The sequence below is a fragment of the Sphaeramia orbicularis genome, chromosome 20 (genome assembly GCF_902148855.1).
Source record: "Sphaeramia orbicularis chromosome 20, fSphaOr1.1, whole genome shotgun sequence".
Taxonomy (NCBI): Eukaryota; Metazoa; Chordata; class Actinopteri; order Kurtiformes; family Apogonidae; genus Sphaeramia; species Sphaeramia orbicularis.
In genome coordinates, this window is record NC_043976.1 from 946,728 (window position 1) to 971,669 (window position 24,942).

At 41.9% G+C, this 24,942-nt stretch overlaps 1 protein-coding gene across 1 annotated transcript in view; it reads left to right on the top strand.

The window, feature by feature from the left end:
* Positions 1-24,942, top strand: part of dnah5l (dynein, axonemal, heavy chain 5 like) — a 132,037-nt gene that overhangs the window by 54,092 nt on the left and 53,003 nt on the right. Inside the window, exons 35-52 of the mRNA XM_030123886.1 lie at positions 1,277-1,387; positions 2,263-2,418; positions 3,201-3,329; positions 4,616-4,831; positions 4,909-5,055; positions 5,145-5,323; positions 5,984-6,054; positions 6,131-6,238; positions 7,679-7,866; positions 10,157-10,351; positions 14,836-14,970; positions 15,206-15,263; positions 17,400-17,531; positions 18,770-18,987; positions 21,092-21,226; positions 23,058-23,234; positions 23,351-23,440; positions 23,520-23,654. Of these exons, the coding sequence (XP_029979746.1) occupies positions 1,277-1,387; positions 2,263-2,418; positions 3,201-3,329; positions 4,616-4,831; positions 4,909-5,055; positions 5,145-5,323; positions 5,984-6,054; positions 6,131-6,238; positions 7,679-7,866; positions 10,157-10,351; positions 14,836-14,970; positions 15,206-15,263; positions 17,400-17,531; positions 18,770-18,987; positions 21,092-21,226; positions 23,058-23,234; positions 23,351-23,440; positions 23,520-23,654 (2,580 nt within the window). The remainder of the gene's footprint in view (positions 1-1,276; positions 1,388-2,262; positions 2,419-3,200; positions 3,330-4,615; positions 4,832-4,908; positions 5,056-5,144; positions 5,324-5,983; positions 6,055-6,130; positions 6,239-7,678; positions 7,867-10,156; positions 10,352-14,835; positions 14,971-15,205; positions 15,264-17,399; positions 17,532-18,769; positions 18,988-21,091; positions 21,227-23,057; positions 23,235-23,350; positions 23,441-23,519; positions 23,655-24,942) is intronic.

A 24,942-nucleotide genomic window follows, 5' to 3' on the forward strand; every position in this document is an offset into this window, starting at 1 on the left:
CAGTTCTAGTCCTCTGGTCCAGTTCTCGTCCTCTGGTCCAGTTCTCGTCCTCTGGTCCAGTTCTAGTCCTCTGGTCCAGTTCTCGTCCTCTAGTCCAGTTCTAGTCCTCTGGTCCAGTTCTAGTCCTCTGGTCCAGTTCTCGTCCTCTAGTCCGGTTCTAGTCCTCTGGTCCGGTTCTCGTCCTCTGGTCCAGTTCTCGTCCTCTGGTCCGGTTCTAGTCCTCTGGTCCAGTTCTCGTCCTCTGGTCCAGTTCTCATCCTCTGGTCCAGTTCTAGTCCTCTGGTCCGGTTCTAGCCCTCTGGTCCGGTTCTAGTCCTCCGGTCCGGTTCTAGTCCTCCGGTCCGGTTCTCGTCCTCTAGCCCGGTTCTAGTCCTCTGGTCCGGATCTCGTCCTCTGGTCCGGTTCTCGTCCTCTGGTCCGGTTCTCGTCCTCTGGTCCAGTTCTAGTCCGGTACTTGTCCTCTGGTCCGGTTCTCGTCCTCTAGCCCGGTTTTCGTCCTCTGGTCCAGTTCTCGTCCTCTGGTCCAGTTCTAGTCCGGTACTTGTCCTCTGGTCAGGTTATCGTCCTCTAGCCCGGTTTTCGTCCTCTGGTCCAGTTCTCGTCCTCTGGTCCAGTTCTAGTCCGGTACTTGTCCTCTGGTCAGGTTATCGTCCTCTAGCCCGGTTTTCGTCCTCTGGTCCAGTTCTCGTCCTCTGGTCCAGTTCTAGTCCTCTGGTCCAGTTCTAGTCCTCTAGTTCAATTCTTCTCCTCTAGTCCAGTTCTAGTCCTCTGGTCCAGTTCTAGTCCTCTGGTCCAGTTCTAGTCCTCTAGTCCAGTTCTTGTCCTCTGGTCCAGTTCTAGTCCTCTGGTCCAGTTCTCATCCCCTCTCATCCTCTGGTCCAGTTCTGGTCCTCTGGTCCAGTTCTAGTTCTCTAGTCCAGTTCTAGTTCTCTAGTCCAGTTCTTGTCCTCTGGTCCGGTTCTGGTCCTCTGGTCCAGTTCTGGTCCTCTGGTCCAGTTCTAGTTCTCTAGTCCAGTTCTAGTTCTCTAGTCCAGTTCTTGTCCTCTGGTCCGGTTCTGGTCCTCTGGTCCAGTTCTTGTCCTCTGGTCCAGTTCTAGTCCTCTGGTCCAGTTCTCATCCCCTCTCATCCTCTGGTCCAGTTCTGGTCCTCTGGTCCAGTTCTAGTTCTCTAGTCCAGTTCTAGTTCTCTAGTCCAGTTCTTGTCCTCTGGTCCGGTTCTGGTCCTCTGGTCCGGTTCTGGTCCTCTGGTCCTCACTGGCTCTTTGTCCCACTGCAGGAGGCCAAACGTTTCCAGAACATCGATAAGCTGTGGCAGAGGATCATGCAGCGAGCCCATGAGCTCCCTAACGTGGTGCAGTGCTGCGTGGGAGACGAGATGCTGAGCCAGGTGCTGCCCACGTGCCTCTGAGCCACACTCCTGTTAAACAGCCCACTCTATCAGGCCTGTGTTCCAGACACGCTGTTGGATGTTTTATTAGTACATTATTATCTGTTTGGTTGTTTTTATGTCGAACATCAACGTTTAAAACCAAAAACAACAAAGAAAACCATGGAAACCAGATCTGAACACAAGTGAGATGAAGTTGAGCAGAACTCCTCCTGCCCCCTCAGCCATCTTCCTCTGCTGACCACAGGCTCATGTCAGCTCCACAAAGTCACTTCAGAAACCTCACACATCAAAATTCATGTGGACCAAGCCTGCACAAAAACACTGATGTTCCACAAATCCAAAATCAACTCTGTTTCACAGCAGCAGTCTTAAAACTCCATTATTCCCTTATGATAGATTACATTTATCATAATCCATGTTCCATAGGCATATAATGTACTATGCATTATATATATGATGTAATAGCACACTATATATGAATACACTATACAATGATATAGCAACATTATATAGTACTTCTGTTTACATTGTATAAATTCAAAATAAATATATAATATAAAAACCTCTTTGGTGAGTGTTGTGGCCAAGATGGCAGCAGCAGAAGATACAGAGAATCCAGATTTCATCCATACATCTGCACTAAACACGTACATGAAACACGTGGTAAAACGCCACTCTAAATCCACACATAAAAGGTACTAAAAGCACCATCAACAATGTTCCTTAAAAGCGTCTCCAAGCAGAACCCCATTCAGTCAGTCAGAAAAGCATCTACATCTACACTTGTCCTCTTTCCTCCGTTCATTTAAGATGCTGAAGTGTTGTTGATTAGGACTCACATGGAACATGTTGGTGGGTTGTGGTCTCCTCAGTTGCTTCCTCACCTCCTGGAGCAGCTGGAGCTCTGTCAGAAGTCTCTGTCCGGTTACCTGGAGAAGAAACGCCTGGTGTTTCCGCGCTTTTTCTTCGTGTCCGACCCCGCCCTGCTGGAGATCCTGGGCCAGGCCTCAGACTCACACACTATCCAGGTAGCACACCTGCTCAGGTAACGCTCCGATAAACAGGTCAAAGTCCGCTTTATTTGTCTGAAGTCGCTTTTCCATCAGACATCTGCGCAAAACTTTACCGATATTTATTAAATGTTGAAAAAAGAGAAGAGTTTAATGTTGTTTTTTCCATTAAATCACAAATGCGATGATTTGTTTATTTGTTTTCGTGAGATGACACAAGAAGTCATTCCATAAACATTACGACAAACATAAATACGGTGTTGATTTACAGATATATTCATTCTTATTCTATATTACCCCTCTATCTTGTACTCAATTCTAAAATGATTCAGTTTCCTGGTGTGTCCACACATACCACGACATGTTTCTTTTAAAACTCTTGTTGGCTTGTTGTATCATCCATCAACATCTATTTTTTTTATTCATGTTGTATTCTAGTTGCAGAAAAAGGTCTTTCCATTGCAGTTTTGGATGATATACTATTTCCACCACCTCTTGCCAAAAACTTGTAATTGAAAAACTAGAGTTTTGGTGAAATTGTCATTTTTCCATTAGATAAATTTTTATGTGCAAATTATATTCATGCAATATGAGTGTCAATGGAAAAGTGATTAGTGTTTTCCATGTGTACAGCACATACAGAAAACTGAAATTACAAAACCTCTGAGGCACACGAGGCAATAAGGAATACTGTAGAAAATATAGAAACAGAAATCGAACACACCTGTAAACATAAACATACGTACAGGTGACAGTGCACAGATACTGCATGTGGAATAAACGCCTCCTTCTGTGTCCAGGCTCATCTGCTCAGTCTGTTTGACAACGTTAACCGAGTCATTTTCAACGAGAAGGTCTACGACCAGATCCTCAGTTTTCAGTCTCAGGAAGGAGAAACTGTGGATCTGAGTCAGCCCGTCACAGCTCAGGTACGCACTCACCTGGAAAGACATCTTTAACCCTCAAAGACCCAAACAGCCACTGGGGACCAAAACCATCTACTGATGTCACTGTGTCATCCACTAAGCCTATCAGTCCAGGTCAATAATTGGTGTCAAATACAGTTCTTCATCTTTTCATGGTCATCAGATATGACCCATTTGGACGTTCAGAGGCTCCGTAGTTACCATGGAAACACTGTCATCTTCTACAACATTGATTCACCAGTCAAACCCATGGAGTTGGATCAGTGCCAGTGGATGGACACTTGTTTTTACGCTCAGTTATGGATATCTGTGCTGCAAAAGTCACTTTTTCTTCAGTTTTCTTTGGTTCTGATATAACCCTAAACTTTATTCTGAGTTTTAATGAACATCTATGTGATCAGTAAATTAAATACAAGAAAACACATGATTTACACTGAAAAAAGACAAAATACAGCAGATAATCTTGTAACAAATGATGATAAATCCTTTAAGAAAGGTTAACGGTGTGGTCTGAGATGTTTTCCTGGAGCATTTATTATATTCCTTCAAATCCCCTTCACACCCCGATTACAACTAATTAATTAAATGCTCTAACACAAAAATTTTAAAAATCAGTCACCTGTGGAACGGACAGGACTGAAAACACACCATCCAATCATTTTGAGCGCCCACTGGAAATGATTGAACGGTGATATGTCTGTCAAACTGCCATTTGTCCCACCCCCGTTCCCCCCTCTCTTCGTACCCCTCTTTGAGCATGGATCACGCGTTCCCAGAGGCTGGAAGCGCTTGTACAGGAAGCGAAGCCAGAACCAGGATACATAAGTTCTGTTAGGATGGAAAGTTCACTGCAAACTGTTCTGTCACTAACATAAACCAGTAGGAAATGAAACATTAGTCACATAGGTCTGAACTGGGGCGGTTCTGGAAGAGTGGGGGGGTTAGAGGAGACTGAAGCCGGGGACGGAGCCGGGGACGGAGCAGAGCCTCAGCCGGCAAATTGTTGCTGTGGAGCGCTCGTGAACCCTCGGGAACAAGCATTGCGCATGCCAGTACTCTGGAGGCGTGGCTTCGGAGGGACGTCTGAAGAAAGGGGTTTGGACTTTTGAACTGAGTATTTTCAAAATGTAGCCCCTGGAACCGTTTTTCTAAGATCTCAGACCCACCTTTAACTATAGAGAAAAATTCCTTTGGGAACTGCCACAACAGTAGCTCTGGGTCTTCATGGGTTCAGGACGCGTTCCTCAGCTGCAGTGATGAAACAGACACTTCATCGTTGGTCTCTTTAGGGGAACGTGGAGACCTGGTTGGGTCAGCTGTTGTCCGGAGTGAGACGCACCATCCACACCATCATCCGTCAGGCCTACCTGGCCATCAGCGACCAAGGCCTGAAGCTGCTGGAGTTCCAGTCGGCCTTCCCGGCTCAAATAGGGCTCCTGGGGATCCAGATGATCTGGACCAGAGATGCAGAGGAGGCCCTGGTCCGCAGCAAGTCTGACAAGAAGGTCTGCTGTTAACCAGTGAACGCCTCTGATGCACATCCCGTCCTCACACTGACTCCTGGTATCTGATTGGCTGACAGGTAATGCTGACGACCAATCAGAAGTTCCTGGATCTCCTTAACGAGCTGATCGACATGACGACCAGGGAGCTGAGCAAGAACGAGAGGACCAAGTACGAGACGCTCATCACCATCCACGTCCACCAGAGAGACATCTTTGACGAGCTGGTGAGTGGACGCACAGACAGACGGACGGACCGTTATCAGGACACGAGTGATCAGAGGGACTGATGGTTTGAATGAATCCTCTTCATCAGGTGAAACTAAACGTGCGATCGGCGTCGGACTTCGAGTGGCAGAAACAATCAAGGTTTTACTTTTCAGAGGAGACGGACAAATGTGTGATCCAGATTACAGACGTGGAGTTCAGCTACTGCAACGATACCTGGGCTGCACCCGGATCCCGACTGGTGATCACGCCCCTCCCAGACATTACGTACCCACCTGACACCGTCGGAGCGTGACCAACAGCCCTCACAAGACAGGCTACGTACCACCTGACACCTACAAGACCAGTGACCACGCCCTCACAGGACAGTTACGTACCCACCTGACCACCGGTCGGAGCGGTGACCACGCCCCTTACAGGACAGGTACGTACCCACTGACACCGTAGGAGCGGTGAACCCCGCACCTAACAGGACAGGTACGTACCCACCTGACACCTACAGGACGGTGACCACGCCCCTTCACAGACAGGTATATACCAACTGACCCACCTACAGATTGGTGACCCACAGACAGGTACGTACCCACCTGACACCGTCGGAGCGGTGACCACGCCCCTCACAGACAGGTATGTACCCACCTGACACCTACAGACCGGTGACCACGCCCCTCACAGACAGGTACGTACCCACCTGACACCGTCGGAGCGGTGACCACGCCCCTCACAGACAGGTACGTACCCACCTGACACCGTCGGAGCGGTGACCACGCCCCTCACAGACAGGTACGTACCCACCTGACACCGTCGGAGCGGTGACCACGCCCCTCACAGACAGGTACGTACCCACCTGACACCGTCGGAGCGGTGACCACTCATATGAACAGGTGTGGGGTCATTAACGTTCACTGTGCGTACATCTTTGTGCAGGTGTTACATCACCCTGTCTCAGGCCTTGGGGATGAGTATGGGCGGAGCTCCGGCGGGTCCGGCAGGAACAGGTACCACGGCCCACAGCCCCAGTTAGAACACAGTGACATAATGTGGAGTGCTCTGATAACACACCTGTGTCTGCAGGTAAAACAGAGACCACCAAAGACATGGGCCGCTGTTTGGGCAAATACGTGGTGGTTTTCAACTGCTCAGACCAGATGGACTACAGAGGACTGGGTCGCATTTACAAAGGTGGGTTTTCCATCAGTCTGTTGAACAGGTGACACACTGCACATGGAAACACATGAGGGGAAAAGGGAAGCACAAGGAAGAACCTGTAGATTCAAGCCCTGGTGTCCCGCCCTCAGAGGACCTTCCTAACCACCTGAAGTACATCATCTGTGCAGCGCTGTAGTAATGTCAAAACATGTTTCGTACAGTTTGTTTTGAACTTTTTACAGTTCATTTGTATTTTATCAACTTGCGCCACAAAATAAAAATACTCAGTAACTGTCAAATTTTTAACCCTTTAAATATCATGTTTGTAAAAGAAACAAACCATATTATTTGATCCAATCCAATCCAACTTTATTTGTAAAGCACTTTAAAACAACCGCAGTGGACCAAAGTGCTGGACAGAAGAAGAATTAAAACCAAAATAGAAGAAGAAAATACAGAAATAGATTTAAAGACAGAAACTGTACAAGAAAGAAATAAGTGCTATACAGAAGAATAAATAAAACTCAAATAAAAGAATAAAATACAAGAATTACATTAAAAAGCCATACAATTAAAAACAACAAACATAAATAAATAAATAGATAAATAAAAACAATAAACCACTATCAAATAGAAACAATAGAAGTTATATAGATAGTACCTTCAAATGCAACAAACACAAAAAATGTTTTGGTAGTTTTTTCCCCTAAATATTCTACATATAAATTCAGGGTTCGTACACAAATATGGAAAAATATGGAATTAGAATTTATAAATTTCCAGGTCTGGAAAAGTATGGAAAATGGAAACAAATGTATGGAAAAATATTCATGTTTCCCAGACTGTTCCCACTGTTCTATTTTCTAGAACATAAAATTATGAATATCAAAAAAAAAAAAAAAAAACCAAACAAATGAATCGGTCTGTTCTTTAAGGCTCTTGCTAGTGCAGCTGAAATGTTTGTGTGACAGCACATACAGTCGGCTACACGTCCCAGAAAACATTTGGGCAGATTGACAGTTGAATGCACCGCCTTCTGCTCTTATCCTCCTCCAACCCATTTAAGGCCCGCCCAGGTGTCGTCAGGTTTCACTGCTGCTTTGACGGACAGGTGATGTCCACACACTGTTGGTGAGCGAGGTATAGGGTCTGGAAAAAGTATGGAATTTTGAAGTTTCAAATGTGATGTGTAGGAACCCTTTAAATTGTATTTCTTTTGTTAATTTTTTCATCCTGGCATATGTCAATGATTAACACCAACATTGGTTAATATCCATTATTATTTTTGGTTCTAGGTGAAATGTTAAATGCTAAAATGTGTCGGTGTGTATTTTGTACTCACTTAGTAGAAGGGTGTTACTGTAGGAATTTAACAATGTTTACAATGGGATGATTTTAGTGGATGGGTCAGAAATTAAAAAACCATGCCCATCGCCCTCTGTAGACCTTTGGCGTGTGTCCTGGTCTCTGCAGGTCTGGCCCAGTCCGGGGCCTGGGGCTGCTTCGACGAGTTCAACCGCATCGAGCTGCCGGTCCTGTCTGTGGCCGCCCAGCAGATCTACATTGTCCTCCAGTGTAAGAAGAACAAGAAGCAGCAGTTCATTTTCACCGACGGAGACGTGGTCGACATGGACCCCGAGTTCGGCATCTTCCTCACCATGGTAACGAAGTCCAGAGGGTTTTAGGTCCAGAGACTGGATCATTACTGGGTGGTTTATTAAGAGAGGATGGTGAAGGGTTCCATTCAGTAGATGTAAGGTCGATCATCTCCTATTCAAAGACCTTCAGGTTTGTGATGAAGAACCGCGTTATCACGATGCACAAACCAAATGTGTCTGCGGCTGAAAGGAAAGGTAAAGTCAAGACCTCAGTTTTATCATGGACTCCACCCTCTCATCCAAAACACACATAAGTCACATCACCAAAACATCCTTTTTCCACCTCCGAAACATGGCCCGTCTCCGCCCCTCCCCCTCACAATCCGTTGCTGAAATCCTTATTCACGCATTCATCACCTCCAGACGTGATTATTGCTTCTGTATGCTCTCCCCTCCTCCCATCTCGCCCACCTCCTCACTCGTACCCACTCCAGAGACCACATCACCCCCATTCTCAAACAACTCCGCCGGCTCCCCGTATCATACCGCATCCAATACAAGCTCCTCCTCCTTACCTACAAGTCCCTCCATAACCTGGCCCCTCCCTATTTCACTGATCTCCTTCAGCAGCACTGCCCCCCCCCACCCGTCTCCTCAGATCAGCCAACACTAACCTCCTCACTCCCACCACTAGGACAAAGCACCGGATCTTAGGGGACCGAGCCTTCGCTGCAGCCGCCCCCCCACCCTATGGAACTCACTCCCACAAAACATCAGGAACTCAGAGTCAATACAAAACTTCAAATCACTACTGAAAACTCACCTGTTCAAACGTACATTTTCTTGAGCCTCTTTTTATTTTCTCTCTGTTCTTTTTGTTTTGTTTGTTTGTGAAGCGTCTTTGAGTGTCCAAAAAAGCACTATATAAGTGTGATGTATTATTATTATTAAGATCTCATCAAGAACCACTTAGAACCTGGAATGCCAACGATCTGCAGCTGTAGAGTTCAGAACCTGTCTGACTTTTACAAATGTTCTCCCACCAGAACCAGACAGAAACGGTCGAGTTTCTGGAACTGATGGACCTCAGAACAACTCCTTTACCATAGAACAGGGGTGTCAAACATACGGCCCGTGGGTCCAAACCGGCCCGCCAAAGGGTCCGAACCCACCCATAGGATGAATCTGTAACATGATGAGATACTGACTATTGACAGTCAGGGTCAAAATCATTTCTGTACAGGTTCCACATACAACTCAGTTGGATCTAAAGTGGGTCAGACCAGTAAAATACTATTCTGATAATCTGTAAATAATAACAACGCTAAGGTTTTGTCTTTGTTTTAGTGTAAAAATAAAATTACATGAAAATCTGAAACTATCTTTTACAAAAAATGTGAATAACTTAAACAAATATGAGCGAACTGAAATGTCTTCATATAAATCAGTGTAATTGTACCAATATTCTGCCTGTTTTTAAATGTTTTATGTATTTGTAGATCCACTGGGGTCTGTATGTTATAATGAACATTTCTAAGTGACAAACTGAGGCAGAATATTGATAAAATTACACTTGTTTTTCTTTCAGGTTGTTCATGTTGTTGATATTTTTTGAAGCACAGTTTGCAGATGTAAATATTTACCTCCACCAAGGAGGTTCTGTTTTTGCCAGGGTTTGTCTGTCTGTTTGTCTGTCTGTCCGTTAGTGTGCAACATAACTCAAAAAGTTATGGACAGATTTTGATGAAATTTTCAGGGTTTGTTGGAAATGGGATAAGGAAGAAATGATTAACTTTTGGGGGTGATCGGGGGTGGGGGGGGCCCACGGGGGGGCCCACTGATCAGCCTTGGCGGAGGTCTGCGCTCTCCGAATGCTTCTAGTTTCATCATGTAATTGTACTGTCTTCACTTTAAAACAAAGAGAATCTTTGTATTTGTCATTATTTCTAGGTTTGTATGTTGTTATCATGGTGGTCTGGTCCGCTATAGATCATACCATCTGAAAGTGGCTCCTGACGTTCCTGCCACAGAACCAGTCAGAGCTGTAGATAGAACATAAACTTCTGTGTCCACATGTGATGGACTGACAAACAGATGTGTGTTCTAGACAGAAGGACTTCAGAACCAGACAGAGCTAATAAACCAGAACCAGTATTTGGGACCACATGACAAGATGGGATGTTCTCAGTCTTTCATAACTTAGATCCCACTTTAAGGAGCTGCTTCATAAAAGTGGAGAAAGAAGTGGATCGTAAACCCGGATGTGGATGTGACTTCCATCAGGACCGGTCCAGGTCTATGACCCGATCCGATAAACCTTCCAGACCTCCCCTCTGACTCTGTGTTTTTGTAGAACCCTGGGTATGCCGGCCGCCAGGAGCTTCCAGAAAACCTAAAGATCCAGTTCCGGACGGTGGCCATGATGGTCCCGGATCGAGCCATCATCATGAGGGTCAAGCTGGCCAGCGCCGGTTTCCGTGACAACCAGGTTCTGAGCAGGAAGTTCTACACTCTGTACAAACTGTGTGAGGAGCAGCTCTCCAAACAGGTGACGAAGGCAACACTCGGCCTCCTGCCCTTCCACATTTGTACGTTCCAGGGTTCCCACGGGGTCTGAAAAAGTCTTTAAAGTCTTGGATTTACAAATTTGCATTTAATGCCTTAAAAAATTCCTAAAAGGGATTGAATTTGGTCTTCAGTTTTGTTGTCAGTCTTGTTCTCTGTATTTTGTTTAAATGTGTCTGTTAAATGCCCAAGATACAAAGAAACTAACGATAGTCGACTCAGTTCCACCTGTTCCAACCCGACAATTTATATTGAAATTAGGAACCAGTGATCGCTAACTTTCCAGCCTCCGGTGAGAAACATTCTGCAGCTGTTAGTCGCACTCGTTGCCTGAGAAAACTGACTTTGGGAAAAAAATTTTTCCAAAACTTCTATTTATTCAAGTTTTATGACAACTTTACAAACAATAAACAAACACACATAAAAAAGTCTACAAGACTGCAGTTATGCTACAAGACTGGTTTATGTAATATATGCTTGTGCAACATCACTAATGCTGCGTTTCTACTACGTGGAACCGGCTCGGCTTGGCTCGACTCGACTCAGGTACCAGGTCCTATTCCTGGGATTCCTGGAGATCGTTTCCATTACAGGATATGACTGACTTTACAGTACCTGGTCGTCATAGCGATGCAGCGCGTTACTTCTGTGTCGTCTGCTCAGAGTTGCTGATAAATGTCACTCATCGCGTGTTGTCTCGTCAAGCTCATGCTGAATTTTACGTCTGAACCTCCTCGACCATCCATGGTGTAGTTTTACAGACTGTCATCATGTGGATTGACCTACCGCTATATTTACTGTAAACTTCTGCATCTGTTTTTTGTAACACGGCAGGTCACAGAGACGACTCTCTGACCAATCAGTGGTCAGCAGTGTTTACACGTCATGTTTTAGTATCTGGTCCACAGTCCTGGAACCTTGGCAGAGGTGATACCAAAAAACTAGTACTGGGTCCCAGATTCCAGGTCCTTTTTTGTAATAGAAACACAAAAAGGCAGAGTTGAGTCGAGCCGATACCATGTAGTGGAAACGCGGCATAACACACTGAGGTAGTGCAGAATGTTTGCACAATAGCTCATATTGTATAGTCAAATACAACACAATAAGTATGTGAATCAAGAATGTTATTTCTTTACAATCAAAGTGAAAAGGAAGACAAGCAAAGAAAGCAAAACAAAAAGTGATAGATATCCAACATGTTATGTATTTAAGTCCAAATTATACTGCACTCCCAAAAGTTCCAGTGGCTTCCTCCATTTCTGCAGGAAAATATGAGTCCTTTTATTAATATAGTGTTCTAGTTTTAGCAGTATCACAACTTCTGAGGTCAGGGATTTCCACAAAAGAATGGAAGGGGGGGTCTTCTCCAACCCCATTTGATCATTATGGCTTTCCTCGCTAACATTAACAGTGACTGAATCACATCCTCATTTTCTTTTCAAAAAGCAGGGACCTTCCCTAGCAGACGTATCAGTGGGTTTACTGGTACATGCTGACTTACTGCTGTACTAATTCTTGAGCATACTGCCTTCCAGAACAACTGATTTTTTTTTTTTTTTTTGACTTTGGGAACTTTAATACTTCCTGGTTGGAGTAAATATCATTCTCCATCTGGTTGACAGGAGTGGAGGGGAATGGCTGTGAAATGGGCATTAAATTCTGATCTAAGTAGTCTTAAAAAGGTCTTAAAAACTCTTGAATTTAACTTGTAGAAACTTGTAGGAACCCTGACATTAATGGAGAAGAGAAATTCTGATGTTTATTCTCTGTACAAAGGATTACATTCACAGAAAAAATTGATAGTCCACCCCTTTATTTCTTTAATTTCTTGTTCCTTTTAATTCCTGGTCCAACTAAAGGTCCATTTGTTTGGACAAATATAATGATAACACAAGTAGCTCATAGTAGATTAATTTCAGCGCTGATATCTATCCATTTTCCATGGCTTTCTTGATAATAACCAAAATCACTTCAGTTCTTCCATCAGTATCTATTAGGGCTGGGTAAAAAAATTGATTTAGTCGACCTTAGATCGATCTCATTTTAATTTTGCGTAATCGATTAATAGTGGATGAGATCGATTTTTCAGAGCAGGACCGGGAGTACGTGGAACTGTGGGCTCCGTCTTGCAAACCCCCGGGGGGTTGTCTTGGTCTCGCTCGCGACGGCTCTGTTGCAGAAAAGATGTGGAGGAAGGGTGAGGAAAAACCCCTCCTCTGGAGGTCCTCCGACCTCAAACTCGAACCTGCAGTGTGAAGGAACTGGCTGTCCGGCGAGTCGCAGAAGCTGGTCGTTCTTGGAATAATAACTTGGATCCATACTGTCACCTATGGCTGAGTATGGAGTTAGAGGAATAGGAAAGAGACAATGTCCGACTGCTACACTATGCCCCACCCCACCCCCGATCAACAGTCACGGACCGCACCCCCCCCCCCCCCCAGTGAGTAGAAGCCACCAGCCATAAAACACAATACAGATGATGAAGAAGTCCGTTCACATCCACTGGTGAAACATGGGAATATTTCTGTCCTGATCATTATTTCAGAGCACATTCAGCTACTTACTGTTGAAATGTCATATTTATTTCCTTCTAATATCAATATTGATCCCAGTATTGATGTGTTGCATGACTGCGGTACTCAAATAATCAGGTTACAACTCAAAATTGTACTTTGATATCACTAAATTACTCTGAATCAATCAATTAATACTGAATTGAATAAATATTGAATCGAATCGAATCGTGATTAATCAATTCAGAACCTTATGAATCGAAATTGAATCGATTATGGAAATTGGCCGTGATACCCAGCCCTAGTATCTATGTCATTGTACTGACAAAAACAGTGCTTTTAGTCATCCCATGTTTTCTTTTCTATCTGTTTTAGTCACATGACACACAGGAGTTAGTTCTAGATTATATAACCACTGTTTTTGATTACTTTTGAAGGTCTAATTATTATTTACGCGACCATACGTGTGGCTTTCTGTTCCATTGGCCGTACAGAACTGGGTTAAAGGACTTTTATTTCCTCTGCACCTTCTGATGGGATCAGCTGCACAAACTCTGAACTCACTTAATTTCATTGAGCGCTTTTAAATGGAGCTGAGTCCGACCCCATAACATGCATTTGTTTTTCTTAATCTGCTCGTAAATGTTTTTTGTTTTTTTTTACCAACTATTTATCATTAAATGTGTGTTATTTGTGTTTTAACTGTGTAATCTCCCTTATAAAAAACGGTCTTAATCTCAGGGGTTGACGTTAACATCCAGGGTTCGTACGGGTGCTTGAAATCCTTGAAAATGCCTGAATTTCAGTGTTGTGTTTTCAAGGGCTGAAAAGCGCATGAATTTTAGATTAAGTGCTTGGAAGTGCTTGCAATTCTAACTCTGTGATGTGATTTATTTATTTAGTTTTAATATTAACCCATAAAGACCCAGTGCTACTTTTGTGGCAGTTCCCAAATATTTTTTTTCTCTCTATTTAACCTTTAAGTGATTTATCACCATTTATCATAATATTATTCTCTCCATTTTGCATTTTTTCAGTGAAAATCAGGTATTTTCCCATATTTATTTACTGATCATGTACTTTAATTATCATGCTGAGATTACGTTTGAGGGTTATCACACCAAAAACACAGAAAACTTGAGAAAAAGTGACTTTTTCAGTAAAATCTGTCATTAACTGAACATAAACCCAGTGTGTCCATCCACTGTCATTGATCCAACTCCATGGGTTTTACTGGTGAATCAGTGTTGTACAGGATGATGGTGTTTCCACGGTAACTACAGAGCCTCTGAACGTCCAAATGGGTCATATCTGATGACCATGAAAAGATGAAGAACTGTATTTGATACCAGTTATTTCCATTTATTGATAGGATTAGTGGATCAGCAGGTATTATACAGTTTAGATCAGTAGATGGTTTTGGTCACTGGTGGATATTTGGGTCTTAATGGGTTAACTCAAGCCAAAGCTACTTACAGAGGTGATACATTTAGAAAAATAAAACTTAGTGTGAAAAAAGTAAATTCCAGGTGTTCTCAGGTCGACTCCAGGTACATTTGTATCTTAATCTTTGTCTCGGTGTGAGTGTGTCTGAAGAACGGCAAGTGGCTTCCCTGTTTTTTTTTTTGGATAAAACTTTGTGTTCTCCTTTAATTTCTAAACTTTTTGCTAGTATGAAACATAATTTTAGATGTTTATAGCATAATACAATGTACATCATTGTGATAAACAGTGAAAAAAAAAAAATCCCGAGTATATGTATTTCTGTAGAAATGCATTTGACCCCAGTGATAAGGTGAAAATGACCCTTAAAAGTGTTTGAATAGACCTTGAAAAATGTGTACGAACCCTGGATATAAATAAATAAATACATAAATAAATAAACCATGTGGGAACAGGAGCCTGAGATTCATCTGGAGTCTAAACGGGTCTGATCGTGTGTGTCCCGGTTCAGGTCCACTATGACTTCGGTCTGCGGAACATTCTGTCGGTTCTGAGGACGCTGGGGGCCGTGAAGAGATCCAACCCGTCAGAACCAGAGAAGACGGTGGTCATGAGGGTCCTGAGAGACATGAACCTGTCCAAACTGGTCCGTGTCCCGCTCATCCACTTGCTTTAATATTCACGTAGAAAAGTTCCTCGTCTTTTTGTTTCATCTCTTTGTTTGATTTGTCTGTTTCTTTGTCCTTTTCAGTTCTTTCCTTATTTCATCACATCCTTTCGTTCGCTGAAGCTGTTCCTTTTTCTTTTCTCTTCGTCTGTAGTTGTTGTCGTTCTGCAGTGACTCAGTGTTTTTAGTTTCTTTCATGGTGTTTCTGTCGTAGGTGGACGAGGACGAGCCTCTGTTCATGAGTCTCATCAATGATCTGTTTCCTGGTATCGGTAGGTTTCTGTTTTTTTCACTCACATTTTCTGATCTGTGTGTTTCAGTTTTATTTGTCCTTTCATGAAAGTAATAATACAGTACAAACCTTTTTATTTAGCTGCTGTATTTTTATAGTAGGTCTTATATGATGCACACATTGGATGGCACTTGTAATTTCTTTGTACTTGTTACAATAACAACAAGTGGTTCCAGGCACAACAAACCCCGCCCCCCACACGGATTGTAGCTTATTTTGGCATCGATCCATCTGATGTCATCATGTCTATGCTATGCTTTTTTATTTTTTTATTTAACCCAGAAATCCCTTGCAATTAAAATCTCTTTTTCAAGCTTAACCTGGCCAAGACAGCACGCCATTACAAAGTTACAAAAAATCTGAAATAAAACATGTTAAAAACAGACAAAGGACTACAGACACATACAACAACATCCAGTTTTGGAAAACCAATTGCACTCTTCATTTACAGTTTTTCATCAGAGCTTTGAACTCTCCCAGGGAGACCAAATCATTCAGCTGTAATGTGTTCTAAGAGTGTCCCATGACCACAGCACAAAATAAGAGAAAGCTGCTCTACCATGTTCTGTGCAAATCCTGAGTATGTGGTCGAGCAGTCGTCTAGGGGAACCAAAGTTCTAACAGCTGTGTGTTAGTGGTAGTAGATGACATAAATATGAAGGGAGTTTACCTAGGATGGCTTTGTGCATAAAGACAGACCAGTGCTGCTTTCTCCTTAAAGGTGCTGGAGACTTTCGTGACCAGTTTTTCATCAAATGTGTCAAACCTCAGTCATGTCCTCAATATCATGAATCTGTACATCTGTCTGTCATTACTCACCTGAATCTCTTGCATTACGGTGAATAATTTCCATGTGCCATCCACCAGAAACAAACTGTGTGTTTACGTTCAGAGCCAGTAGGTCACTCAGGCATCTTTGGAATTTTATCGCAACGTGCATTGCGGCAAACGCCGGTTCACGCCGCTGTCTGGCAGCAGCAGCTGCTACAGATGACGCGGAAACGGCAGGAGCTCCCTTCCTTCTATGCATATTCCTCCAGCCGTTTCTGCGTTTCAGCCATTTTCACATTGTGTTTCATCCATATAATACCATATTATTGTGCTGCTGCTGCCACCGTCATATGGCGGCACGAGCCTTCACCTCCCACAGTGCACGTCACGACAAAATTCCGAAGATGCCCGAGTTCCCTCCCCACTCTGTTTGTAAACACATGGGTTTGTTTGTGGTGGATGGAACTAAGAAACTGTTCACTGTGATTCAAGAGATTCAGGTGAGTAATGACAGACAGACGAACAGATTCATGAACTGAGGATGTGACTGAGGACGGACAGATTTGATGAAAAATTGGTCACAAAAGTCTGCAGCACCTTTAAGGCTTAGTGATGCTGATGTCACCATATCAGCTGCCTCTATATGTGTGCCAAGTTCAAAGTAAATTGAAACAACATTGATGTTTATAGACATTTGACATTTCACCCATTATAAGTAAATAAATGGAAGAAAAAAAACACTGAAAAAAAATTCATTAAAATTTTTAACTTTGATCTACTTTTCCCAAAATGTAATCACATCCAATCTGGGTCACTGGGAATCAATAAACCCAATTAGGTATGAATTCAACCAGTAGTTTTGCTGCTAGAGTGTTAACAAGCAAAGAAACAAACAAAAACAGTACCCCTTGCCTCCCATTCAGGGGGCGGGGTATATTATATATTGGATAAACTATTGTATTCTATATAATTGGTAGAAAAGTTCATTATACATACAAATCAACACTTTTTATGATTGTAAAGGAGCAGTAAGAAGAATATAATTCTTATTTTTAAAACAAAAAAACCAAAAAAAAAAGAAAACCTTTGATTGTCTGTCTCTTTACCTTCTACGCCGTCATCTGCACCTTTAATTACACCAAGATAGAACAACACAAACCCAGTATAACTAAATTTACTAGATCCACACAGCTCAGATGAACCCACCAGTCACCTTTCATCTACATAGTTTCTAGTGTGTCTCCGTATACGTGAATTTAAACGGATAAATATCCATTCAACCCCTTCAATCGTTGTGCTTTACAGCAGTAACAGAAACACTCACACATGTATTGTATGTTTGAAGTATTGGACAAAGCCGGGTATCCAGACCTGGAGGCGTCCATCATGAGTCAGGCCCAGCAGGCCGGTCTGATCGCCCACCCCCCCTGGGTCCTCAAACTGATCCAGCTCTACGAGACCCAGAGAGTCCGACACGGTACACATCAGCAAACAGTCTTTTCCTTTCCTTTCCTTTCCTTTTCTCGTCCTGTCCTGTCCTCTTCTTACTCTGTTACTTCTTTTTTCTTTTATTTCTTTATATCTTTCCATTCTTGCCTTTGATTCTTTTCCTCTCTTTCATTTTCAACCTTCTCTTTCCATCTCTCTTCCTTTTTCCCTCTGAACTTTGCTTTCATTTTCCTTTAGTGGCTCATTCTAGTGATTAAAAAGTGGTGTCATCTCCACTGGTTTAATGACTACTTCCTTGTGCTGGTTTTTAAGATTCTGTGACTTGTTTTACGTTAGATAAAGCTGCTTTACCGCCTGCAGTGCCAGTGTTTCACCACCAGGCGTCAGGCTTCACTCAGATTTGATTTAACTTCACCTCTGTTAGAAATTTCTTTGATTACTTTGATTCAAGCCTTTGATAAAAATGTAATGTTTTCATGTTTATATTCATCAAATATAATTAATTTATTAATATGTAAAGACTTCATCAGCTGACAGCTGCTCTAACTGTAAAACTGTACCATCTTTAATTATTTGCATTTATTTATCTGTTCCGTGAAACATCCTGTGACAGATTCATAAACATGTGACTGTCCTTTTTAGCTCATTCTCCTTTGTTTTTATGTTTCAAACTCTTATTTTTCTGTTTGACCAGTAAAACAATAGCAGGGGAAAAAGTAAAATCTAATGCAAATGTGTATGTCGACAAAGTATTCTTTAAAAAAAATGTAAATAACATGCACAACCTGAAGTTTCTTTTAAAAAAAGAAGTGCAGTTTTATGCAATTTCATGTGAATTACAACTTACAGATCACAGTGGATCTACAAATACATAAAACATATAGTAACAGACAGAATATTGGTCCAATTACACTGACTTCTCTTAATACATTTCATTTTGTTCATATTTTTTCACATATTCAAATTTTTTTGTTAAAGGACAGTTTGTAATTGTAAATATTTTCATGTAATTTAACTTTTTGACACTAAAATAAAGAGAAAAATTTATAGTTGTCATTATATATAGGGTATTATGACAGTATTTTACCGATATGATCTACTTTAGATCTTATTGGTCTGAAGGAGGAACCTGAACTAAAATGATTTTAACATCTTGTTAATATCTGCAGTGTAAATTTTTCATTTCACAAATTCATCCCATGGGCCGGATTGGACCCGCTGGCGGTTGTTTTTGTTTAACAGCCCTGTCTGGTGTCTGCTCTGTAGGGATGATGACTCTGGGTCCAAGTGGCGCCGGAAAAACCACCTGCATCCACACCCTGATGAAGGCCATGTCGGACTGTGGATCCCCACACCGCGAGATGAGGATGAACCCCAAAGCCATCACGGCCTCGCAGATGTTCGGCACGCTGGACGTCACCACCAACGACTGGACCGACGGCATCTTCTCAACGCTGTGGAGGAAAACTCTGAGGGCCAAGAAGGTTTGAAAGGCTGTTGATCTCACCGGCCGATCGGCCATAAGCTGCTGTGAAGGTTCTGTCTTCATCGTTAGCAATTTATTCAAACATCTTCTCTGATGAAACTACTGGTCAAAATTTAAAATAGAGAGATTTAGATTTTTGAATTTTTTAAATATTAAAAATGTGCCTTTACTTATTATAATGGTCCATATTTTGATGGTTTGTAACATGTAACTGTTTAGAGATATCAATATAGTTCCTTTTGATCACTGATAGAAGTCATATATTTGGCCTTGAGTGACCTTGAAGGGTCAAACTCAAGGTCACCAATATCTAGAGTTCAACAATCTTCTGCAAAACTATTGGTTGGATTCATTTAAATTTTATCTGTATCTTCCCTGGGACAATGTCTACAAAGTTTGTTGACAATTTTCAGAAATTTGGATTTTTGAAAATATTTTTTTACAAATTTTTGAAATATTAAAAGGCTCATATTTGTCTAAACCCACTTTTATTAGTCTTTGGTTCATTTCTTTGTGTATTTGGACACTAATAGTTCAGACAGTTTAAATTTGAACCCTCCAGCTGCTGCAAAACTATCTTTACATTCATTCCGGCAAAAATCCAGTGGATTTCTACAACCTGTTTGAATTCCTTCTTCATTAGTTCCGTCTCCTCATTTGCTCATATCAGGTCCAGACTTCAGTCCAACATTTCTCCAGTTTTTCTCCATAATTGTTTGTCGTCATCAGCGGTTGTAGTAAACACTGAAAATCTGTCCAAACTTGGAGCCCATTACCTCAAATGTTCAGTTGTTGGTTGAACAGGACAGAGCAGCACAGCCAATAACCTGGAGGGGGCGGGGCCTGAAGTGTCTCCTGTGCATTTAAAGGGCCAGCGCTCCAAACCCCCTTTGTGGTGTCATTAGTCAGAAATAGTGTTGCAGATGGACCTGTGGAGTTGAATGAATGAAGAACTCAGAGCCAAGCAGAGCATTTACAGTTTATGGAGACCACAGGGACATGAGGGAAAAGGAAGAAGAACAGTTAAAAAAGACTAATATCACTCCTTTAAAAATGTTCCTTTCCTTCTTCTGGTCTATATATTGATGGTTTAGAACATGTAAATGGTCTAGTTCCTATTGATCACTGATGGAAGTCATATATGGAGTTTGATTGAATTACTTGAGTTCTCCTCCAGTGAAAGTCCCGCCCACTTCTATGGTTAGATTGATCTGCATTAGGGATGGAACCATATGAAAATTTCATATCACAGTTCTCATTATTATCACAATATTGTTGAAATTGTGCTCAAAATGTTCAAAAAGTACTAATACACACACTGAAATAACTGAGCCAAGTTGTATTTAAAAAAAAACAAAACAAAAAACCCAAATACAATAACAGTCCCACTGTCCCTTCTGTGTCAGAAACATTCACATATTAACCCTTAGTGGTCTGAGTCTATTCTGTCTGTTTTTCAGTCCTTTTGATTTGGCCTTTATATACTATAGAAACAAATGTTTACTATACCCATGTTTGGATCTGTTTTTTCAGCACAACTTCATCTATCTCATCTGTCTGTTATTTTTTTCACTTTAACCTACTATAAAAACATAAAAGGACAGAAAACACAAAAAAATATATAAAATCCGATTTGAAAAATGTATATAGTTTATTGCATAAATAACACACAGATGCTTAACAAACCTTTTCAAAGACTTTAAAAGTCAATATTGGTTCCAAATATTAGGTATAGAAAATTAAACTGTAATAAATTGAACTATACTCAAATATTTGACATAAAAGCAGATCTTTACATAGGGTTTTTTCCCCTAAAAGTGCGATAATCAAACATGGTTATCATGAGAATTAGAATTTAAACGGTAATGCTAACCATTTGTGATTTTACAGCGGTTTATTGTTATACCAGTAATTGTTACATCCCTAATCTGCATCCAGACCACAGGACTGGAACACAGAGAAAAAACCTGACAACCTCACACATTCAACTGGGAATTGATCCAGATTGAACAGGACACTGACATACACAGGGACACTGGAACTGTTAGTATATTTGTAGGTAACGGTGAAGTGGGAGCTTGTATTTACTCTGTGTTTGTCAGGGTGAACACATCTGGATTGTGCTGGACGGCCCAGTCGACGCCATCTGGATTGAAAACCTGAATTCAGTTTTGGACGACAACAAAACTCTGACGCTGGCCAATGGAGACCGAATCCCCATGGCTCCGTGCTGCAAGGTGATCACGACACGACCCCGGGTGTCAGTTACATGAGTCACTCAGGACATTAACATGACACTTAAAAACTGAATTATCGCATTAGTCCGACTAAAACTGTACACGTAAACATGTTCACTCAGCTGAAATGGAAGTTTTACCAGTGGGACTAACACTGATAATGGGATTAAAGTGGATGGAAACAGACCGGTCGGACTGGAACTAAACAATGGACAAAAATGAATATAAGAAACAACATAATGGACGAAACTGAACAAAACAAGCATTAAATTTAACAAAAATGAGCAACACATGGATAAGAATGAACAAAAATGAAGAAAACAAGCATCACAATGAGTAAAATACACAAAAACATGAAATTAAATGTAAAAAAATGAACTATATGCAATCACGAAAAAATTCTTAGACCACCCTTGTTTTCTTCAGTTTCTTGTTCATTTTAATTCCTGGTCCAACTAAAGGTCCATTTGTTTGGACAAATATAATGAGAACAAAAACAGCTCATAGTAGTTTAATTTCAGAGCTGATATCTATCCATTTAACATGTTTTCTGGATAAAAACCCAAATCACTCAAAGCTGTGTATGACTTTTATCACCAATTTTTCATCAAATCTGTAAAGCCTGAGTCATAGCCTAAGTGAGATGATCAGAGTATTAGTGTGGATGTAAACGGGCTTATAGATAGATAAATATTCCCAAACTGGGAAATTGTAGCAACAGCATGAGTCACAGTAAAAATACAATAGAAATGTTGTATAAAATTTCCTGCCATGGGTGGGAGACATCTTTGGTCCCTCTGACGCTCTTCCACTCTGTCCTCTGGCATATTGAATTCATGTCTCGGTCCTCCCTAATCTATGTAGCAGAGCTTCATCAAGTAAATGCACACAGAGTCCTGTCAAAATCGGAGATCGAGCAGAATTCGAGCCGCATGAAGTTTATTCATGCATAAAATAAACAGAGTTGAAATCTGCAGAAACAACTGACTTTTCGCTCTGGGAGAACACTTTTATATTGTCAAAAGTGGGTTGGGCTTAGCTACAAACCATACCCATTTTTATCATATTTTGAACATTAATCTAGTCACGTCGGAAACCCCCCTTTTCAGCTTGTCTCCAATAGGGTAAGGTCTTTTTGGTGTCTGTCAGGATTGGTCAAAACATATACATATGCAACTAATTCCCAGTATTAGTTTATCATATATTAATACGTAACTTTCTCCCACAATATGTAAGTTATTTCCCAGAATGTCCAAAATTTCCACTCACGTCTACTTTTGTACACCACATTTTCTGAAACTTTCCATGAGCTCACATGTTCTTTCTACCCGCCCCATTTTGTAACTTTCCATAAATTCACGTGTTCTTTTGATGGCTACACGTGTTCGTTCTTTTGTGGGTCTCCCAGGACAAAAAGTCAGCTACTCTGGTACAATCTACACATTACACTAAGAAGAACTTCTGGTATGCAAATGAATACAGGTTAAATACTTTTGAATCCAAACTGAATACTTTTGATTAAAATACTGATTTTTGCCACCACAGAAGAATAAAAAATAGAACACGAGAGCAAACACGTTATAGATAATGAATGAGTATAAAAAACAGAACTGGTAAAAAAATACCTGCGTAATTAAACAGTGAAATGCAACAATGAACTGTGATGAGCCAAGTCAGATGTGTTAATAATAAAGTACAGTCAGGTCTTCCTAAAGCTGCTGCAGTGATCTGTGTCTTTAACCCTTTAATATGTGAGAGCCTTGATTATCAGACCTGGTCCAGGACGCAGTAAACACTTCCTGTTCACTGACTCTGGTTGGTTGTGCGTCAGATTGTGTTCGAGCCTCACAACATCGACAACGCGTCACCGGCCACGGTGTCCAGGAACGGGATGGTGTTCATGAGCTCGTCGGTGCTCAGCTGGAGGCCCATCCTCCAGGCCTGGCTGCAGACGTTACCGGAGCAACAGGCCGACGCCCTCAGGCTCTGCTTCGACAGCTGCTACCAGGTTTGAATCCAGCTCCCGTGATCCCCCGCTGCATCACCGCCTCACAAATCTACATGTTGTGTTATGTCATACAGTCTGAAAACACAGGGGTCACTATGTTTGCGTCGGTCTTGCAGGAATTGTTGGACTTCGTGTCGACTGCCGTGAATCCGAAGATGCAGGTGTTGGAGTGCATGTACATCCGACAGACCATCGACCTGCTGCAGGTGAAACTCCGCCCCCTCCTCTGTCCTCGCACTTTGACCTTGGTGCCGTTTCTCATTTCACGGTTTGTCGCGTTTTCAGGGTTTGCTCCCAGCGCCGGAGGAGAAGCAGGGTTGCCGTGGTAATGTGGGCCGGCTCTTTGCATTTGCTGTGATGTGGTCCTTGGGGGCACTGCTGGAGCTGGACGACAGAGCCAAGATGGTGGCCTTCATACAGGTGAGGGCGCCGCTTTAACCAGAGCATGCACATCTAAGCTTTACACAATGCAGCAAGAAGCATCGTCTGGACGACGGGCTGAGGAAAAGACCTCAAAAGAAAGACAGAAAAGACCTTCCTTTTTTTAAATATTTTTTTTCCATTCTTTATTTGCAAAAGGAAGTTATACAAAACTTCCCTTTTGGGTACAATTCAATATCCACATGTCAACTTTGAAAGAAGATGCTAATCCAAGATTTTTTTCAAATTTAGAACAAATAAAACAAGTGTTCAGCGAACACAAACCTCCGCCAAGCACCCCGAACGGTGTGCATGTGTGGATCGACTATTTTTTTTTTTTCAAATTCCACAGTTTCCAGGTTGTTCCATACAGCAGAAACAGTTGAATCTTGGTCCCAGTCATGTGTCTGTCCAATTAGATTCAATTCCAATCAATATTAGTTGAGTTCTAATTTTAAATGTGTGGGAAATGGGATTTTCAGTGTTCAGTGTAAATGTCCACAGAGTCCACATTCCACAGTGGATGTGGACAATTTAGTTCCACATACAAGAGGTTGTTCTAAGCTACAGGTGGATCCAACTGGAGGAGAATCGGAGTCGTTTGGAATTTTGGATGAATTTCTGAAAATGTCTGAATGATGGCAGATGGAAAACTGTAGATGTTGTGACCTTGCTGTGACCTTGAACTTTGTCCTACTGGGACCAAAATGGACTGGGTTGGTCCCAGGGCCTAGGCCTATCTGTGGGGAAGATCTGGGAAAGATGGGTGGAAGAGTTTTACACTAAAGATGAGAACAGACAAACAAACACACAAAGCAAAGTGATCACAATACCTCCTGGCGGAAGTAATAAAGGAAGAAAAGTAGGCGGTAGCAGAGGGCTTACTCTGCTACTTCATCAACAAGATAAAAGACATTAAGGTGCGTATGTTTACGTGAACCTAAACACAAATGTATGTCATATAAATGTTTTCACATCACCGATGTATTCAATTCACATCCATTACAAATTTAACATAGTTTGTCCATTTTGACCAAATAGTGAAAAAAGATTCCCTTTGACCCTTAAAGGTGCTGCAGACTTTCATGACCAATTTTTCATCAGATGTGTCAAACCTCAGTCATATCCTCAGTATCATGAATCTGTTCGTCTGTCTGTCATTACTCACCTGAATCTCTTGCATTACAGTGAACAATTTCGAAGTGTCATCCACCAGAAACAGTCCATGTGTTTACAAACGAGCTGGGAGGGGACTCGGGCATCTTCGGAATTTTGTCACGACGTGCAT